Below are 20,065 nucleotides of genomic sequence, written 5' to 3'. Positions count from 1 at the left end.
CTTCTTCTAGTGCATTTTCCATTTGATCCTTTCCCAGTGAAGGATACCAATAACGAAAAGGGTTGCATCTCTTCATTACAGGCCTGTCTGCCTTCCAAACAGCTAGGAAAAGTCAAAGAAAGTCTGGAAAAAGGGATGAGATAAGGGTTACAATTTGTTGGAAAAATGGGTCCTTCAAGTAGATGGCTTTCAGTGCCATTGACAATTCAGTGGTTGAAGAACTGTTCCTTGATGGCAGGTACATCAATACTCCACACCACTACTTACTGTTGAAACTTTAGTTTTGAAGATTCCTACATCTGAAGTGAAGTTCTTTAACATAGACCAGCCTGCCAGAAAATGGAGGATAAGCTGTTCTACTAGAAAAGAAAGATCTACCCGACTGCTTTCTGGAAGAAATAAAACTAGTGGTCACTGGATAGTGATTTCTGATATTTTTCAGTCTTCCACAAACAGGGACATGTAAGATGCTGCAGGAGCAGCTTTTTTAATGGAATTCCAAGGGCTTTGTGCTGACAACGTATACAAAGATAAAATGATGACTACTCAAGTAAAGGTTGGAGCCTCTGAAACAGTGACAAATTCCAACAAAGTAAAGAACTTCTTCCAAACACTGCTTTAAAACTGGCTTTAAAAATGATTCACACTTCGAACACAAAAGATTTTATTAGTTAAAACAGGTTAATCCTTTCACATTTAGTACACTCTGCTTCTTCAAACCATTGACTGTCAATGAGTCAAGGGTCTGAAGAAGCAGAATACTACCTATGAAAGCGCTAACCTGTTTTAACTAATAAAATCTTTTGTGTTCGAAGTCTGAATAATTTTTAAAGCCATGTTTGGAAGAGGTCCTTTACTTTGTTGGACTTTGTGCTGATTAGCAAGTCTTGGTTATTCAAAAAACTTTACATACTTTTCTGACTCCTTCAGTCATGACCATATGCTAAAGGAAAAAGTCATTAAGCAGGCTTACAGTGCTCTGCAATATTGTAATGGCATCTCCAGGATCTAACTAAACACACAAATTATTCTGTAAGCATAACGTTTGGCACCAAAGTGATCCGTTTTGTTAAACAAAATGAGAATGAGTGCTGTTCTTCACTCTACAAATGGCAGATACAACTGAGGAAAATGGCACCTAGTCCTTCCATTAGGGTGCTCACATATACAGTGTCAGAGAGGTCCCATGAAATAACTGCTGGCTGATAATGCCCTAAAGATCTATGCTTCGCATATACCAAAATTTGGCATTTTGGTAGCATGGGTAAATATAAATGCACTACTTAAGGAAAATTACAAATGCAAAAATGTGTATGCAATACTTTAAACAGGAAAACATTAAGTGAATAAAAGGTTACCTGGTAAAGCCAACTTATTGTTTTTATGCATTTCTTTAAATGCCTGGTTCAAATCTTCAGACACTTTTATGTCCTGGAACATTCGTGCCAGCTTATTTACATAGTCTGCAGGCATACCCACTTCCTTAAAAAGAGAGAGAGATTTCAATCAGATGTGAAAAAACAATGCGTAATGGCTGGACAATGAATGTTCAGTATACAAATATGTATTTTGTACTACTTGGATCTCAGCAAAAAGGAAGGATGCTGTCTACCTATTGAACCTGGGGAAACATTTAGATAAGAATGGAACTTCTAAAAAGAGACTATTTACTCCATTACTCAGACTCTGTCTGAAGCACAACATGCAGACTTACAACTATAAAGCTACTAACATACACAGAAAATGCTGATGGACTAGGACTGTAGTTACCTATTCCTGATGTGGTCTCACCAGATGACCAAAAAAACAAAAAGAAGAGGAAGAAAAAAATTACTTCCCATATCTGTTAATTTTTGAAAGGACCCTCCAGAAGGGGCAACTCTTATAAAGATGCTCTTCTTGTATAAAACCTCTAGAGGGGAGAGATCTTCAGAGGAAGCTTTCCCTATACAAAACTATTAGCCTAGTAAACACATACGAACCTATGAATCAACGACCGCAAGGGCCTTTTTAAGCCTAGCCATGCATCCCAAATCTCTGACAAGTTCTGATAACCTTGATAAGTGTAAGCATGGGCATGGGAGATGAACCATTTACAGGTTACCTGTGTCGATTAGAGACATAGATGCCAAACCAGGGACAAATTTCCAGTTTTCCATCCAATTGTCCAAGCTGCAACTCTGTTTCACATGGATGGGGAGCCTGCTCCACAGGGGCCGTAGTCTCTGGGATACATACCTCTCTCTCCAGCAGGTCCTATTTAAATCAAAGGCAAGGTTCAAGTCTTTAGAATGGGCAATTTTGGTGCTGTTTATTTTGTGGATATGCAGGAGGTCCATCAGAGTGGGGTCTGACAGTGCCCTGTATGCCAGGAGTAGATCTCCCCTCAAAAGCCTGTAGGAGACAGAAAACAGGGACAAGGCTTTGAGGTGGTCTGCATAGGACATTTTACTTATTCCCTGTATTCTTTTAGTGAGGAACCTCTGTGGGGATTCCAGTTGTTGGATATGCCTTGTTAGGTACATACCAAAGGGGGACATTGTACTATGCCGAACACAGTAGAACAATGACTTCCTTGGATGAAGACGCCATACCTTTGTTTATAAGTTGCACAACATAGAATGATTTCCTCACACTGTAGACAGATGATGGTCAAAGGCTAGATTACTATCTGTGTGTGTCCCTAAGTCCCTGACTACTGGGTCAGCTCTAAGTGGTGCATTGTTAATATGACAGCAGGGATGGATGATTTCCCAATGGATACTATTATGCATTTCTTGGCATTTAGTTTTAGTCCATGGCTCTGACAGCAGTTGTCTGTGTCAGCCCCTCCTGGAGAACATTTGTGTCAGTGTCAGATTCAATGAGAGCTCCTAATTTGCAATCATCTGTATGTTCTGGTTCCCTACATGCCGCTTGCTGGTACATTCTGTGACACTGTACACTGGGGCTGGACACACATCCAGAATTATGCTTCCCAGTTTGACCACCATGAAGCTAAGTGCCCCTAATAAGACAAAAACAAGGCCATGCAGAGAGAAATTTATTGGGACTTCTGGTATAGTAATCAGCCAAGTAAAATGGGCTCCCTGTCTTTTGGTGCAAGGGAAAGTTAAAGGAGTTAAAATTAATAATATAACCCCAAAACATTTGCTATTTACCCTAATAGAGGGAAGGTGTGTAAAGTTAATGTCTACTAAGAAGAAAAGGGGAAAGAGGGTACAATCTGAAAAGTTAAATACATAGTCAGAGGAACAGAGTGCCACAAAAGTTCAGTTATGACAATGTTGGAGGAGTCTAGTCTCACTAAGTTGGAACACAAACTGGACCAGATCTATTCTGAAATTATGAAAATGGGTAGTTGCCTAGAAGAATATATGAAATCCATTAATAAAATAAGTGGATATCACTGAGGAGGCTTGTACATTCAGATGAAAAAACACTCTTGCAAAAATCTGACAGCAAGGTGAAAGGAAGAATGACCGAGTGGGAAGCTTTGCAAGAGGAGGTCACTGCGAAGCTGGTGGAATTGGAAAACTGACAATGAAGGGCAAATTTACACTTCACAGAGATAACTGAAAAAGAGCGGGAATGGATTGCAAACAATTTATGGAGCATCATCTAAGTGTCTGGACATGTATGGCACAAAATGAAATTTTAACTGAAGCAGTGCACCAATCTATGCCCCTGCAAATATCACAAAGATGACACTACGTCCAATTTGAAAGAGAAAGCCCTGACATATCAATGGCAAAAGGAAAATTAATCTGATAGTGGAATTCACAAACATGTTCATACAATGATTATTCTCGCCAAATCTTGGGGAAGAGAGGTACAGTACAGTTGTGTACACTTACCATAAATGTAGATGTTCAAGTGTATTCACTGTTGCAGTCAATACATTTGGGTTATCTGCTGCAGGTAGCCCCCAGCCGGCCTGAATATCAGAGTCTTGGATTCCTGTGCCAGATGCGGTCTCTTCTTCCATGATGTCAGGTCATCAGGGGTATAAAACATGCAGCCGATGCCATTACCTCAGTTTTTCTTGCCCCAGATATCAGGTGCCCCCCACAATGGGAAGCAATTACATGTTATGTTACACCTCCATCAAAAAGCAAATACACCAGAAAGCTTAAATACACCAAACAAGAAGGAAAGGTAGAGCCAAGAGAAGTCAGGGGGCTGGAGGGAAGGTAACCAGGACTGCAACAGTAAATGCACTCGAACATCTACATTTATGGTAAGTGTACACAACTGTACTAGGTTCTTCATGTTTCACTGTTGCAGTCATTACATTTGGGTTGATTCCCAAAGCTAAGGAAGGGAGGAGGAAGTTAGATGGCATTAGGACCTGCTATTAAGTTCTGCAAGACTGCAGTGGCAAAACCAGCTCTGGATTTAGAAAAATAATAGGCATGTGGTAATGCTTGGTGAAGGTATGCACAGAGCTCCAGGTAGCAGCTTCTAGAATGTCCCTGGTACGGACTTCTCTGAGGAAGGCTGTAGAGGTAGATGCAGCCCTGGTAGAATGTGATCTTATCCCCTGTGGGGTAGGTTCTCCATGGTGCTTATAGCAAAAACAAATGCAATGGGCTATCCATTTATAAATGGTTTGCTTTGAAATGGCCTTCCCCTCTGCCCCTGCAGCAAAGCCAACTAGCAGCTGTTCAGATTTTCTGAGAGGCTTAGTCCTGTCCAAATAAAATCCAAGTTGTCTGTGAATGTCCAAAGAGTGCAGTATTCGTTCTCCTTTGTTTTGAGGATTCGGGAAGAAGGTAGGCAAATAATGGACTAATTTAGGGCCACACTAGACACCACCTTGGGCATAAAGAAAGGACTGGTCCTGAGGGAAACCCTGTCTGCATGGAAGATAATGAAGGGCTCCACTGCCATGAGGGCCTGTAATTCAGTCACACTTCTTGCTGAAGTGATGGCTAGAAGGAAGGCTGTTTTCCAAGAAAGGAATTTCAACTCTGCAGTTGCAGCTGGTTCAAATGGAGGGAGAGTGGGCTTTTCCAATACAAAGTTAAGGTCCTAAGGCTGGAGTAGGGGCTCGCCTGGGGGGGGGGTCTTAAATTTTTGGCTCCTCTGAGGAATTGCTTTAGCAGGGGGTGAGAGAAAAAGAGTGGTTAGTATTATAATGTGCTGAAATGGCAGAGGCATGAATTTTAATTGACGAGAAGGATAGGCCCTTGTGGAGCACTTCTGTTAAATACTGAAGAATATGAGGTAAGCTGGGCATCGTTGTGCCCATCCCCCGAGTCTGGCTCCAGGAACAGTATCTTTTCCACTTTTCAGCATAAGATTTTCTAGTATTAGGCCTCCTTGCTTCCAGAATGACATCTAGCACCTGCTTACTGAGGGATGCTATTGGAGAGCTCAAGGAATTAGCCAGGCTGCAAGGTTCAGGGTTTGAAGCTGAGGGTGCAGAATCTGTCCCGCCTGCTGGGACAGCAGGAAAGATGTCTGAGGTAGGTACCATGGCTCCAGCGGTATCATACTGTGCAGAGGGGGTACCAATGCTGGCATGGCCAGTCTGGTGCAATCAGTATTGTCTTTGGCTTGTCCTGTTTGATCTTTAGCAGAACTTTCGAGAGGGGAGGCAGAGGGGGAAAGGCATAAACCGAGAGGCTTTCCCAGGTAAAGAACAGGGCATCCACTTTCCAAGCTTCACTGTGGGTAGTCCTTGTGCAGAATATGTCCAATTGGTAGTTCTGAGGGGAGGCAAACAGGTCTATCTCTGGAGTCCCCCATTTGTTCCTCAAGAGGTTGAATATTTTTGGTTCCAGTTTCCATTCGTGTGTCCCCATGAGATTTCTGCTTAGGTCATCTGCCAGTGAATTTAGCTTGCCTAGCAGGAAATGAGCTTGTAGGTGCACTTGGCTCAAGGCTGTGTTCCACAGAGCCATGGCTAGTCTCCAGTGAGGGTACGAGTGGGTTCCCCCCCTGCTTGTTTATGTACCACATAACTGTGGTGTTGTCTGTCTTTACCAATAACTGTCCTGGAAGGACGTGGTCTTTGAAGGCTGTCAGGGAACTCTGTACAGCTAACATTACTTTTTGGTTGATATGCAGGTGCATCTGACTCAGGTTCCATTTGCCCTGAATGCACTGCCCTGCCAAGTGAGCCCCCCATGCATAGTCTGATGCATCTGTTGATAGGGTTTTGGCAAAAGGGGGTAGAGTGAAAGGGAGCCCCTTGTTGTGGTAGCAGGCCTCTGCCCACCAAAGGAACTCTTTCTTTATACAAGGAATAATAGGAATCATTGATTCCAGGTCCTGAGAATGTTGGCACCATAGGCTTTTTAGATACCATTGTAGTTTCCTCATATGCAGTCTTGCACATGGAATTAGCAGAATGCAAGAGGCTATGAACCCCAGGGCATGCAGAATTTTCCTTGCAGATAGCTGGGTCTTTGTGGCCAGTAGTTTGAAGTAGGTTGTGAAATAAACTTGTTTCTCTGGAGTGAGGAAAGCCATCTGGGAAGCTGTGTCCAAGCTTGCTCACAAGAATACAATCTGTTGGCAGGGTACAAGGTGAGATTTCTTTTCATTTATGGTGTACCCCAGTGAGGACAGAAGCTTCTTTACGAATGCCAGATGTTTTAATAGCAAGTCCTGGCTTTCTGCCTGAATCAGACAATTGTCCAGGTATGGGTACATCTGAATATTTTTCTGCCTGCAAAATGCAATGGCTGGAGCTAGAAACTTTGTGAACACCCTGGGCGCAGTAGATAAGCCAAAGGGAAGCGGAGAGAACTGATAGTGCATAGAGCCTGCCCTGGAGCATAGCTATTTCCTGCAAGATTCCTTTATTGGAATGTGTAGGTAAGCTTCCTTTAAGTCTAAGGTTGCCAACCAGGCATCTTTCCCAAGCATAAGCAACAGCTGTTGAAGTGTTAGCATTTTGAATATTGGGATTACCAAAAAGGTGTTTAGAATAGAGAGGTCCAGGATAGGATGCCAGGATCTGTCTTTTCTGGGTACCAGGAAAAGTATAGAAAAAAAACCTTGTCCCCTTTCTTCTGCTGGGAGAGGCTGAATAGCCCTGATACTTAGGAGAGAGAACCTGCTGTTGAGCCTCTGCCCACTGATTTGAGGGTAGGTCTGGCCAACCGTTTGGGGTTGGTAGGGTGTGGAATTGGAATCTGTATCCTTGGAAAACTATATTTAAAACCCATTTGTCCTGGGTAATGAGTTCCCAGTTTTTTGCATGCAGGGCAAGCTTCCCTACTAAGGGAGCAGGCAGTTGAGCAGGGCTCGGAAGGGTTAGGGTTAAGTCATTGTGACATGTTTCCATTGGGGGGTGTCTTACTACTTCCTGCTTTGGAAGTGGGAGCTCCCCACTGCTTAGACCTGAGCGTAGCATGAGACTGTAACCTAGGTGGTCTGCTGTTCCTGGGTTTGGACTGAGAAGGCCTGGAAGAGACTGGAAAGGACCAATTCTTTGAAGGCCAATGCCTACTAAATCTGGGAGGCTGTACTTGCAGGAAATCATTAACAGTTTGCATAGATTTAGCTTTTCTTCCATCTTTTTGAGAACTTCTTCTGGTTTGTTTCCAAACAGGCAGTCTTGGTTTAAGGGAGCATCCAGTAATTTAGCTTTAACATGATCTGGCAAGTTTTGGTCCTTAAACCAGGCATGCCTTCTAAGTACAGACCCAGTGACAGCAGCCCTGCAAGATGCTTCTAAAGAATCAAAACCACAATGCAAAGTATGTTTACCAACTTGTTCAGCAGAATGCATTAAATCCTGTAATTCTGTGTGTTCAGCACAGTCAGGAATCAACATCATTTTCTGTTTAAGTAATCCCATAATATGCTGCTGGTACTTTAACATATGAAACTGGCAATTTAAAGCCCTAATGGCCAAAGTAGCAGAAGTGTATACCTTCTTAACCCATCTGTCCAAGGCTCTAGAATCACTATCAGAAGGGGTAGAATTTTTGGCAGCAGTGGCCTTAATGCCCTTTGGACCTTGGGAAATGGTCTCTGGGTCCGCAGTAGGATTCTTGAAGAGGAACTTGTGAGAGTAAGGTACTCTGTAATACCCGTCAGGTTTTCTGGGAGCTGGAGGTAAAGTGTCTGGGGACAGGCTAGATTCCAAGAAAGTATCATCTACAATGCTCAGAACAGGAGGGATATCTAAAGGCCTGTGTTGAAGGAGGAGTAAGAATTCCCTAAGCCTCTTTTTGGAGCCAGAGTAATCCTGGCTTTCCCAGCGGAAATGCTCCCTAAGAGTGTGCAATGTTTCACCAAAAGAAAAATCTTCTGGAAGGGAAGAAAAGGGAATGGAAACCTCTGCATCAGAATGCTCATAGGTAGAGAAGGGCAAATCCTGGTAAATCAGAAGAAACAGAAATATCAGAATCCTGATCAGAAGGATCAGAAGGAAAATCAGTTCTAGGTCTCTCAGAGGGGGAAGGCTGGCTTCCCCTAATTAGAGTAATAAGGTCTTCAGCCATTCTAAGCATTAGTTTTTTAGGCATATGAGCCTGACCAAGCAGTTTGGACGTCAGTTTTCTAGGCGTGGGTCGAGTTTTAGGCCTAAATGAAGAAGATGGCGTTGGTTTAAAATTCAAGTCTGTAGGCCTGAATACACCCCTCAGAAGCCAGTGCCTGCAGAGCGTCTCCAAACCAATTCAAGGTAGAGACATCCGCAGGTTCCATAGTCGAAGAAGCATCTCGCAGCATACCGGAGTCCGAATGGGTCTCAGTAGAGGCCTGCGAATCTGAAGTAGTGGGTATCAGGGGCTGCAAAAGCGCCTCACTGAGTACCGGCAAACTGGCGACTAGCTTAACGGAAGCACTATCGGCAGTTTTGGACCTATGCGGTCTGTCTCTGTCTTTATCCTTACTTTTTTTTCCGGAATATCGATAGTCAGATGGCTTACCGAAGCCATTTCTGGATAGTTATACAGAGTACCAAAATAATTTGCTGCAAAAATAGACCGACGATGAATAGTTCGGGGGTTGAATAAGGCACAAAACTGACTGTGAGGGACGTCGTGGTCTGGGCCTAAGCAAGGAATGCAGTACGAATGAAAATCTTTATGAGGTATTTGCTTTCCACAGGTAAGACCATTGTTAACTTTTACTGACATTGGTTAAGAGCAAGAAAAAGGATCCCCAACGAGGTACTTAGCTTTTCTGAAGACTTTGGTTCTGAAACTCGGAGTCGGCCGACTGGCACTTGCGAACTGCTTCTGCACCGCGCGGCAAGAAAGACCGATGTAATGGCGTTGGCTGCATGTTTTATACCCCTGACGACCTGAAGTCATGGAAGAAGAGAGAGCATCCGATGCAGGAATCCAAGACTCTGGTATTCAGGCCGGCTGAGGGCTACCTGCAGGCTGATAACCCAAATGTAATGACTGAAACAGTGAAACACGAAGGAACTACAGTTGTATACACTTACAATAAATGTAGATGTTCGAGTGTATTCACTGTTGCAGTCATTACATTCGGGTAATCTGCTGGCAGGTTGCCCTCAGCCGGCCTGAATATCAAAGTCTTGGGTCCTGCATCGGTTGCTGTCTCCTCTTCCATGATGTCAGGTCATCAGGGGTATAAAACATGCAGCCGACGCCATTTTATTCAGTTTTTCTTGCCCCAGATATCAGGTGCTCCCCAAATGGGGAGCAAAAATATGTATATATAAATAAACAAATATATTATATATATATATATATATATATATACACTTTTAGCAAAATAAACTTTACCTTCATCTAAAAGCAAATACATCACAAAGGTTTTAGAATATAGTGAAGGAAAGAGAAGTTCTAGAAGAAAAAAGGGGGGATGGTGGGTGGATAACCCGGACTGCAACAGTGAATACACTCGAACATCTACATTTATGGTAAGTGTACACAACTGTACTATGTTCTTCGTGTTTCACTGTAGCAGACATTACATTTGGGTAGAATCCCAAAGCTATGGATGGGAGGATGGAACTAAATAGCATTAGGGGCGGCTATAAGGCCCTGCAGAACTGCAGTGGCAAAGCCTGCCCTGGACTTAGAGAAGAAAGGCAAATGATAATGTTTTGTAAAAGTATGAACAGAGCTCCAAGTAGCAGCTTCTAGACTGTCTTTGGTTGGAACTCCTCTGAGAAAGGCTGCTGAGGTAGTGGCAGCCCTGGTGGAATGTGACCCGATTCCCTTGGGCACTGGTTTACCATGATACCAGTCGCAGAAATGAATGCAGTGGTTTATCCACTTAGAAATAGTCTGCTTTGATATAGCTTTCCCCTCTGATCCTGCAGCAAATGCCACCAGTAGTTGCTCATACTTTCTTAGAGATTTGGTCCTGTTTAAGTAGAATCTTAGTTGTCTGTGTACGTCCAATGAATGCAGAATCCGCTCCCCCTGCAGATTTGGGTAAAATGTTGGCAGGTGAATAGTTTGGTTAAGAGCCACACTGGATACCACCATAGGCTTAAATGAGGGATTGGTCCTGAGGGACACCCTGTCCGGGTGAAATGTAATAAAAGGCTCCACAGCCATGAGGGCCTGCAGTTCTGAAACCCTTCTTGCTGAAGTGATTGCCAAAAGGAAAGCTGCTTTCCAAGATAAAAACTTTATATCCGCAGTAGCTGCTGGTTCAAAAGGAGGCAGGGTGAGTTTTTCCAGCACAAAATTGAGGTCCCATGCAGGAGTTGGTGATCTTCTGGGAGGCCTTAAATTTTTGTCCCCTGTAAGATAAAGTTTTAGCAGAGGATGAGAAAAGATGGGAGGCTCCGTGTTGTAATGAGCCGAGATGGCAGAGGCATGGATTTTTATTGAAGAAAAAGATAGGCCCTTGTCAAGCATCTCAGTCAAGTATTGTAAAATCTGAGGAATATTTGGTTTTCTATGTCCGTTCCTTGTGCTTGGTTTCAAGCACAAACTCTCTTCCATTTATCAGCATAAGATTTTCTAGTACTAGGCCTTCTTGGCTTCCAAAATGACATCCATCACAGATTTACTGAGAGGTGTTGTTTGAATAATTACAAGATCAGCCATGCTGCCAGATTCAAAGTTTGGAGCTGAGTGTTCAGAATTTGATTGCTCTGCTAAGACAGTAGATGAGGTATTTGAGGCAAGTAGCAAGGAGGGAGTTGAGACATATTCCTTAGAATTGGGTTCCAGTGCTGGCGAGGCCAGTCCGGGGCAATTAGTATCATTTTTGTTTTTTCCTGACTGACCTTTAGCAAAACTTTGGGGAGAAGAGGCAGAGGAGGAAAGGCGTAGACTGACAGGTTTTTCCAACTGAAGGATAGGGCATCCACTTTCCATGCTTGTCTGTGATAAGTCCTTGTGCAGAATTTGTCCAGTTGATAATTTTGGCAGAGGCAAATAGATCTATGTCCGGGCTCCCCCATTTCTGTGTTATCATGCTGAAGACTTGTGGATCCAGTTTCCACTCGTGAGGGTCCATAAGATTTCTGCTTAAGTCGTCTGCCAGAGTATTTTGTTTTCCTGGCAGGAATTGAGCTTGAAGATGTACTTGGTAAGTCAAGGCTGTGTCCCACAATGCCATGGCTAGTCTGCAAAGGGGGTAGGAATGTGTACCCCCCTGCTTGTTTATGTACCACATAACTGTGGTGTTGTCCGTCTTTATCAGTAGTTGTCCTGGATGAAGTAAGTCCTTGAAGGTTGTCAGGGCATTCTGAACAGCTAGCATCTTTTTAGTTGATATGCAGATCCATTTGTTTTGGGCTCCATATGCCCTGAATGCATCTCCCCACCAGGTGGGCCCCCCAAGCATAGTCTGATGCGTCTGTAGTTAGGGTTTGGGTGGCAGGGTGTAGAGTGAAAGACAGTCTCTTGTTTTGGTGACATGTCTCTGCCCACCAAAGAAACTCCTGTTGTAGGCAGGGAATGAGAGGAAGCATTGTTTCCAGACTGTGACAATGTTGACTCCCATAAACTTTTTAGGTACCATTGAAGTTTCCTCATATGTAGTCTTGCATATGGAATTAGTAGAATGCAGGATGCCATGAACCCCAAAGCCTGCAGAATTTGTCTTGCAGATAACTAGGTTTTTGTTGCCATTTGTTTGAAGTATATAGTCAGTTGCCTTTGCTTGACTGGTGTAAGGTAAGCCATCTGGGCAGTTGTATTCAAGCTAACACCCAGGAATGTAATTTTTTGCGAGGGTACCAGTTGTGATTTATTTTCGTTTATTGTGTACCCTAGGCATGTTAGAACCCTTTTTACAAACGCCAGATATTGAAGAAGAATGTCCTTGTTTTCTGCTTGAATGAGACAGTCGTCCAAGTAAGGATAGATTTGTATGCTTCTTTGTCTGCAAAATGCAATTACTGGTGCCAGGCACTTTGTAAGGACCCTGGGCGCAGTACATAAGCCAAAGGGCAGTGCAGAGAATTGGTAATGCATAAAACCTGCCTTGAAGCAGAGGTATCTTCTGCACATTCCCTTATTGGGATATGCAGGTATGCCTCTTTTAAGTCTAGAGTCACTAACCAAGCGTTCTTGCCCAGCATGGGCAGTACCTGTTGTAAAGTCAGCATTTTGAATTTTGGGATGTCCAAGAATGTGTTCAAAATCGATAACTCCAGTATTGGACGCTAGGCATCGTCTTTTCTGGGTACCAGGAACAGTCTTGAGTAAAACCCTTGTCCTTTTTCCTGTTCTGGTACTGGCTGAATAGCCCCCCTATCCATGAGGGACGTCACTTGTTTCTGAGCCTCTGCCCATTGATTTTTGTGGCAGATCTGGCCAACCGTTTGGAATTGGCAAAGTATGGAAATGAAATCTGTACCCCTGGGATACTATGTTTAATACCCACTTGTCCTGGGTAATTAACTGCCAATTTTGAGCATGAAGTGCTAATTTTCCCCTCAATGGGGCTGCCAAAAGATAAGTGCTTGGTGATGGTAGAGGGAAGTCATTGAGACTGCTTACTGTAGGGTTGTGCTTTGTTTCCTCCAGATTTGGAGGTAGAGGCACCCCATTGCTTTGACCTGTAAGAACCCTGTGACTGGTATCTACAGCCTTTTGAGCACCTGGATTTGGCTTATGAGGGTCTGCTGGACACAGGAAAAGACCAATTTTTAGTAGGCCAGGGCCTACTGAATCTGGGTGGCTGCACTTGTAAGAAATCTTTTACAGTTTGCATAAATTTAGCCTTGTCTTCCATTTTCTTTAAAACTTCTTCTGCCTTATTACCAAACAAAGTATCATGCTATAAAGGTGCATCCAACAATTTAGCCTTAACATGATCAGGCAGATTTTGCTCCTTGAGCCTGGCATGCCTTCTAATCACAGAACCAGTAACTGTGGCCCTGCAAGAGGCCTCCCAGGAATCAAAACCACATTGCAAAGTATGCTTTCCAACCTGTTCTGCTGCATGCAATAATTCCTGTAATTCTTTATTTTCCGCACAATCAAAAATCAACATAATTTTCTGTTTCAATAAGCCCATAACATGCTGTTGATATTTAAGCATATGAAACTGGCAGTTTAAGGCCCTAATTGCTAAGGTTGTAGATGTATAAACCTTCTTTCCCCATCTATCCAGCGCCCTGGAATCTCCATCAGAGGGGCCGGGATTTTTAGCTGTAGAGGCCTTTACACCTTTGGGACCCTGTGAGATAGTTTCAGGATCAGCAGCAGGATTTTTGAATAAAAACTTGTGGGAGTCAGGAACCCTGTAATATCTATCTGGCTTACTAGGAGCCGGAGGTAGGGAATCAGGAGCCATGCTTGATTCCGAAAACACATCATCAACAATGTCTAATACAGGAGGTATAGCACCAAAGGCCTATGCTGAGGAAGAAGAAGAAAATCCCTAAGCCTCTTTTTTTGATTCAGAGAAATCCTGACTCTCCCAATGAAAATGTTCCCTTAAAGTATGCAAGGTTTCTCCAAAAGAATAATCCTCAGGAGGAGATGCAGACGGAATGGATTCTTCTGCATCTGAATCCTCATAGGGTGGTAGAGAAAATTCCTGATCAGAAGAGGAATCAGAAGAAATAGAAACCTGATCTGAAGATTCATAATCAGTGTCTTGCCTAAGCCTCTTACCAGGGGGGGAGGTTGGGAACCCCTGATCACGGTAATTAAGTCCTCAGCCATTTTGATCATCTGTTTTTTAGGCATAGGGGCCTGAGCACGTGGAACATGCGTTGGTTTTTTAGACTTAGAAGTTGTTTTTGTCTTTGTTTTTGAAGCTGGCATCAGTTTTATATAGAAATGCTGAGGCCTGAAAACACCCTCAGAAGCCGGTGCCTGCTCAGCGACTCCAGACCCACCCGAGGGAGAGACATCCGCGGGTACAATACTCTGAGAATCTCACGGCATACTGGACTCCACATGGGTCTCGGTAGATGCCTGCAACTCAAAGGTAGTGGGTATCAGGGGCTGAGAAAGCGCCTCACTGAGCACCAGCGACTAGCTTAGGAGAAGCTTCATCGTCGGTTTTGGACCTCGATGGTCTCTGTCTTTTTCTTTGCGTTTTTTGTGAACTCCGGTAGTCGTATTGCTATCCAACGACATTTCAAGGTAATTAAATCTGGATCCAAAATATTTTGAAGCAAAAATATACCAAAGCTTAATAGTGCATTGGTTAAATCTAGCACAAAACTGACAGCAAGGCACGTTATGATCTGGGCCTAGGCAAGGAATACAGTACAACTGAAAATCCTTATGAGGTATTTGCTTCCCACAAGTCATGCAATTATTAACTTTTACTGACATCGGTAAGGAGCAAGAAAAAGTTTTCCCAACAGGTACTTAGCTTTAATTGTAGACTTCGGTTCTGAAACTCGAATGCGAAACTTTCAGGAGTCAGCTGACCGGCACTTGCGAACTGCTTCTGCTTCGGGCACCGCTTGGCAAGAAAGACTGAATAAAATGGTGTAGGCTGCATGTTTTATACCCCTGACGTCATGGAAGAGGAGACAGCAACTGACGCAGGACCCAAGACTTTGCTATTCAGGCCGACTGAGGGCAACCTGCCAGCAGATTACCGAATGTAATGACTGCAACAGTGAAACACGAAGAACATCATCTTTTGTTCTGGCCATGAGGAAATAACACAAGCCAAGTTTAAATTGCTGTATCCAGCTTCACTAAGAATAAAGTTTGCAAAGGGTAGCCACATTAGGAGATTTCAAGGACAAGACTTATAAAGTGGCCCCTGGTTTGACTCTGGAGAACGAGAAGGTAGGCACTGGCATGCTGTTAAGCCTAACCATGGTGTTACATGACAAAACAAAACAATACCATTCCTTTTCAAAAAAATTGGGGAACACAAGGCAGACAACAGAAAAAAAAACAAAGTTGTTCTCCAGAAAGTTGCTTCTCAACTTGTCCCAGCTAGCAGTAGAAACAGATGAGATGGTGACCTAAGCCCACAATAGTCTTATTTGGTGAGCAGAGGCAGTTGTCAAGCAGTTAATGGGACTACTGCTGCCTGATGAATTTCAGAGAATAAATTAATTTTTCTCAGTACTGAACTTTCTGATGGAAAACTGCAAAGCATAAATCTTGGTGGGAATTTACTTTTACTTGTGCAACATTCATACTCAACTGTCAAGACTGTCGCAGAATGTCCAGATTTTTGCCACATAATTTTGGTGAGTTCCTCATAAAAGTTGTGGTCTTCTGGCAAATCATGGAAGAATAAAGTCACTAAATAATGATATACATTTGAATGTCAGACCTCATATCCTTTGGAAAATGCATGCTAACACAAAATTTGTTGGACTGGTAACTTTCTAAGTTTGTAACAGCAGTATTTAAAAATCTTCTCTCAATTTTGGGCCATTTTCCCCCCTTGTTTTTGGCTCTGTCCAAATTTCTTGCGCTTACAGGTTGAGAGGTATGGCTATATCTATGGGGTAGAATTTCTCTCTTGAGAAAAGGGTGTTCAGCGGCTGGCCTGCAACTTTCTGAAAACACATCTATCAGGCTGGCTGCTGAAAGAAATAAAGTGGAGGACTAAAGTGAATGGGCAGAGTATTGATGTAGCAAGTTGGCTAAGTTAACGGAAATTGATGCAATGTAGTACCACATTTTTATAACGAAGTGGGCATACTGATGTGCCCATGAGAAAGTACAGTTGTGTACACTTACCATGAATGTAGATGTTCGAGTGTATTCACTGTTGCAGTCATTACATTTGGGTAATCTTCTGGCAGGTTGCCCTCAGTTGGCCTGATTAACAAAGTCTTGGGTCCTGCGTCGGTTGCTGTCTCTTCTTCCATGACGTCAGGGGGTATAAAACATGCAGCCGACGCCATTACATCAGTTTTTCTTGCCCCAGATGTCAGGTGCCCCCCAAATGAGGAGCCAAAAAAAAAAAAAAACCGTGTATATATATATATATATATATATATATATATATATATATATATATGTATATATATATATGTATGTATGTATATAATTTAAAACACAAAAAGTATACCTCCAAACAAAAGCAAATACACCAAAAAGGCTTTTAAGCATAGTAAAAGAAAGGAGAGGTATAGTAAGAGAAAAACAGGGGGCTGGAGGGTGGGTAACCAGGACTGCAACAGTGAATACACTCGAACATCTACATTTATGGTAAGTGTACACAACTGTACTATGTTCCTCGTGTTTCACTGTTGCAGTCATTACATTTGGGTAGAATCCCAAAGCTATGGTTGGGAGGATGGATTTTATACAGCATTAGAAGCAGCTAGAAGGCCCTGTAGGACAGCAGTGGCAAAGCCAGCTCTGGATTTAGAGAAGAGAGGTAAATGATGATGTTTGGTGAACGTATGAACTGAGCTCCAGGTAGCAGCTTCTAGAATGTCTCTGGTAGGTACCCCTCTGAGAAAGGCTGCAGAAGTAGATGCAGCCCTGGTGGAATGAGATCTGATCCCCTTGGGGATAGGTTTACCATGGTGCATATAGCAGAAACAAATACAATGGCTTATCCATTTGGAAATAGTCTGCTTTGAAATAGTCTGCTTTGAAATAGCCTTTCAATCTGCCCATGTAGCAAATGCCACCAACAGTTGTTCAGATTTTCTTAGAGATTTTGTTCTGTTTAAGTAGAATCTAAGTTGTCTGTGTACATCCAATGAATGCAGAATCCGCTCACCCTTGTTCTGTGGATTAGGAAAGAAAGTTGGCAGATGAATGGTCTGACTAAGAGCCACACTGGATACCACCTTGGGCATGAAAGATGGACTGGTCCTGAAAGCCACCCTGTCCGGATAAAAAATAATGAAAGGCTTCACTGCCATAAGAGCCTGTAATTCTGAAAACCTTCTAGCTGAAGTAACTGCTAAAATGAAAGCTGTTTTCCAGGAGATAAATTTTAGGTCTGCAGTAGCAGCTGGCTCAAATGGAGGGAGAGTGAGTTTTTCCAAAACAAAATTGAGGTCCCATGCACAAGTTGGTGCTCTCCTGGGAGGTCTTAAAATTTTGGCCCCTCTGAGATACTACTTTAGCAGAGGATGAGAGAAGAGGGGAGGTTCTGTGTTGTAATGAGCTGAAATGGCAGAGGAATGGATTTTTATGGAAGAAAAAGATAGGCCCTTGTGAAGCATCTCAGTTAAGTATTGTAGAATCTGAGGAATATTGGGCACTGCTGTGCTTATTCCTTGTGAATGGTTCCAGGCACAGAATCTTTTCCATTTGTCAGCATAAGATTTTCTAGTACTAGGCCTTCTAGCCTCCAAAATGACATCCATCACAGGTTTGCTGAGGGATGCCAAGGGTGAAATTAGTTGATTAGCCACACTGCAAAATTCAAAGTTCGGAGCAGAGTGTGCAGAATTTGGTAGTTCTGCTGAAACAGTAGGTAAGGTGTCTGAGGCCGGTGGCACGGAGGAAGGTGTGACACATTGCGCAGGAGTGGGTACCAGTGCTGGCGAGGCCAGTCTGGAGCAAACAATCATTTTTGGTTTGTCCTGACTTTTAGTAGAACTTTGGAGAGCAGAGGCAGAGGGGGAAAAGAACAGACTGATAGGTTTTTCCATCTGAATGATAGAGCATCCACTTTCCAAGCTTTTTTGTGATGAATTCTTGTGCAGAATTTGCCCAACTAATAGTTCTGGGGCAAGGCAAAAAGATCTATGTCTGGGCTCCCCCATTTGCGTGTCAACTTGTTGAAAGCTTGTGGTTCCAGTTTCCAATCGTGTGGGTCCATAAGATTTCAGCTTAGTTCGTCTGCCAGAGCATTTAACTTGCCTGGCAGGAATTGAGTTTGTAGTTGTATTTGATAGGTCAAGGCCGTGGTCCACAATGCCATGGCTAGTCTGCAAAGGGGGTAGGAGTGTGTACCCCCTGCTTGTTTATGTAACATATAACTGTGATGTTGTCCATCTTTATCATTAGTTGTCCTGGATGAAGGTAGTCCTTGAAGGCTCTCGGTGCATTCTGTACAGATAGCATCTCTTTCTGATTGATATGTAGGTGCATTTGATTTGGGCTCCATTTGCCCTGAATGTACTTTCCTGCCAGATGAGCCCCCCAAGCATAGTCTGATGCATCTGTAGTTAGGGGTTTGGGCGGCAGGGGGTAGAGAGAATGGCAGTCCCTTGTTTTGGTGGCAGGCCTCTGCCCACCATAGGAACTCAAGTTGCAGGCAAGGTATAATAGGAATCATTGTTTTCAGGCTGTGGCAATGTTGACTCCATAAACTTTTTAAGTACCACCGAAGTTTCCTCATATGCAGTCTTGCATATGGAATTAGAAGAATGCAGGAGGCCATGAATCCCAAGACTTGCAGAATTTGTCTTGCAGATAGCAGGGTTTTTGTGGCCACCTGTTTGAAGTAAGTCACCAATTGAATTTGCTTTTCTGGCGTAAGGTAAGTCATCTGGGCAGTTGTATTCAAGCTTGCACCCAGGAATGTAATTTTTTGAGAGGGTACCAGTTGTGATTTCTTTTCGTTTATGGTATACCCTAGACAAGTTAGAACCCTTTTTTACAAATGCCATATGCTTTAGAAGAATGTCCTTGTTTTCTGCCTGAATTAGACAGTCGTCCAGGTATGGATATACTTGAATATTTCTTTGCTTGCAAAATGCAATTACTGGTACCATGCACTTTGTGAAGACCCTGGGCGCAGTAGATAAGCCAAAGGGCAGTGCAGAGAACTGGTAATGCAAGTAGCTTGCTTTGAAGTGGAGGTATCTTCTGCAAGATTCCCTGCTTGGGATATGCAGGTAAGCCTCTTTTAAATCTAGAGTTACCAACCAGGCATCTTTGCCTAGCATAGGTAGTAACTGTTGAAGAGTCAGCATCTTGAATTTCGGAACGTCCAGAAATGTGTTTACAGTGGATAATTCCAAAATTGGACGCCATGATTTGTCTTTTCTGGGTACCAGGAAAAGTCTTGAATAGAAACCTTGTCCCTTTTCCTCTTCTGGTACTGGTTGAATAGCCCCCATGTTCATGAGGGACAGAACTTGTTTCTGGGCCTCTGCCCACTGATTTGGGGGGCAGATCTGGCCATCTGTTTGGGATTGGCAATGTGTGAAAATGAAATCTGTATCCCTGGGATACTATATTTAAAACCCATTTGTCCTGGGTAATACATTGCCAGTTTTGTGCATGAAGTGCCAGTTTTCCCCCCAAAGGGGCGGCTAAAAGTGCTTGGTGATTGTAGAGGGAAGTCATTGAGACTGCTTACCATAGGGAGTTGCCTTGTTGTTTCCAGATTTGGAGGTGGAGGCACCCCATTGTTTTGTTCTAAAAGTTCCTTGTGACTGAAACCTGGAACCTTTGGAATGTCTTGATTTGACTTGAGCGGCTCTCGAGGGGACTGCAAAGGACCAGTTCTTAGTAGGCCAGTGCCTACTAAATCTTGGAGGTTGCACATGTACGAAATTTTTCACAGTTTACATAGATTTAGCTTCATCTTCCATCTTTTTAACACTTCTTCAGCCTTATTACCAAAGAGATGGTCCTGTTGTAAAGGAACATCCAACAATTTTGCTTTAACATGGTCAGGCAGAGTTTGCTCTTTGAGCCAAGCATGCCTTCTTAGCACAGATCCAGTTACAGCAGCCCTGCAAGAGGCCTCCAAGGAATCAAAACCACATTGCAAAGTATGTTTTCCAACTTGTTCAGCT

General features: G+C 43.2%; 1 protein-coding gene across 3 annotated transcripts in view; it reads right to left on the bottom strand.

The window, feature by feature from the left end:
• The window catches only part of CUL5 (cullin 5), a 2,346,971-nt gene that overhangs the window by 496,214 nt on the left and 1,830,692 nt on the right, over positions 1–20,065 (bottom strand). For all 3 annotated transcript variants that reach the window (XM_044072614.1, XM_044072615.1, XM_044072616.1), the window contains exon 14: positions 1,359–1,482. In XM_044072614.1, coding sequence (XP_043928549.1) covers positions 1,359–1,482 — 124 coding nt within the window. The remainder of the gene's footprint in view (positions 1–1,358; positions 1,483–20,065) is intronic.

The sequence above is a fragment of the Protopterus annectens genome, chromosome 5.part0 (genome assembly GCF_019279795.1).
Source record: "Protopterus annectens isolate FY-2018-M chromosome 5.part0, PAN1.0, whole genome shotgun sequence".
In the NCBI taxonomy this organism is placed as follows: Eukaryota; Metazoa; Chordata; order Ceratodontiformes; family Protopteridae; genus Protopterus; species Protopterus annectens.
The sequence above is the reverse complement of the archived record's forward strand: the minus strand, read 5'-3'. Positions and strand labels throughout refer to the sequence as shown.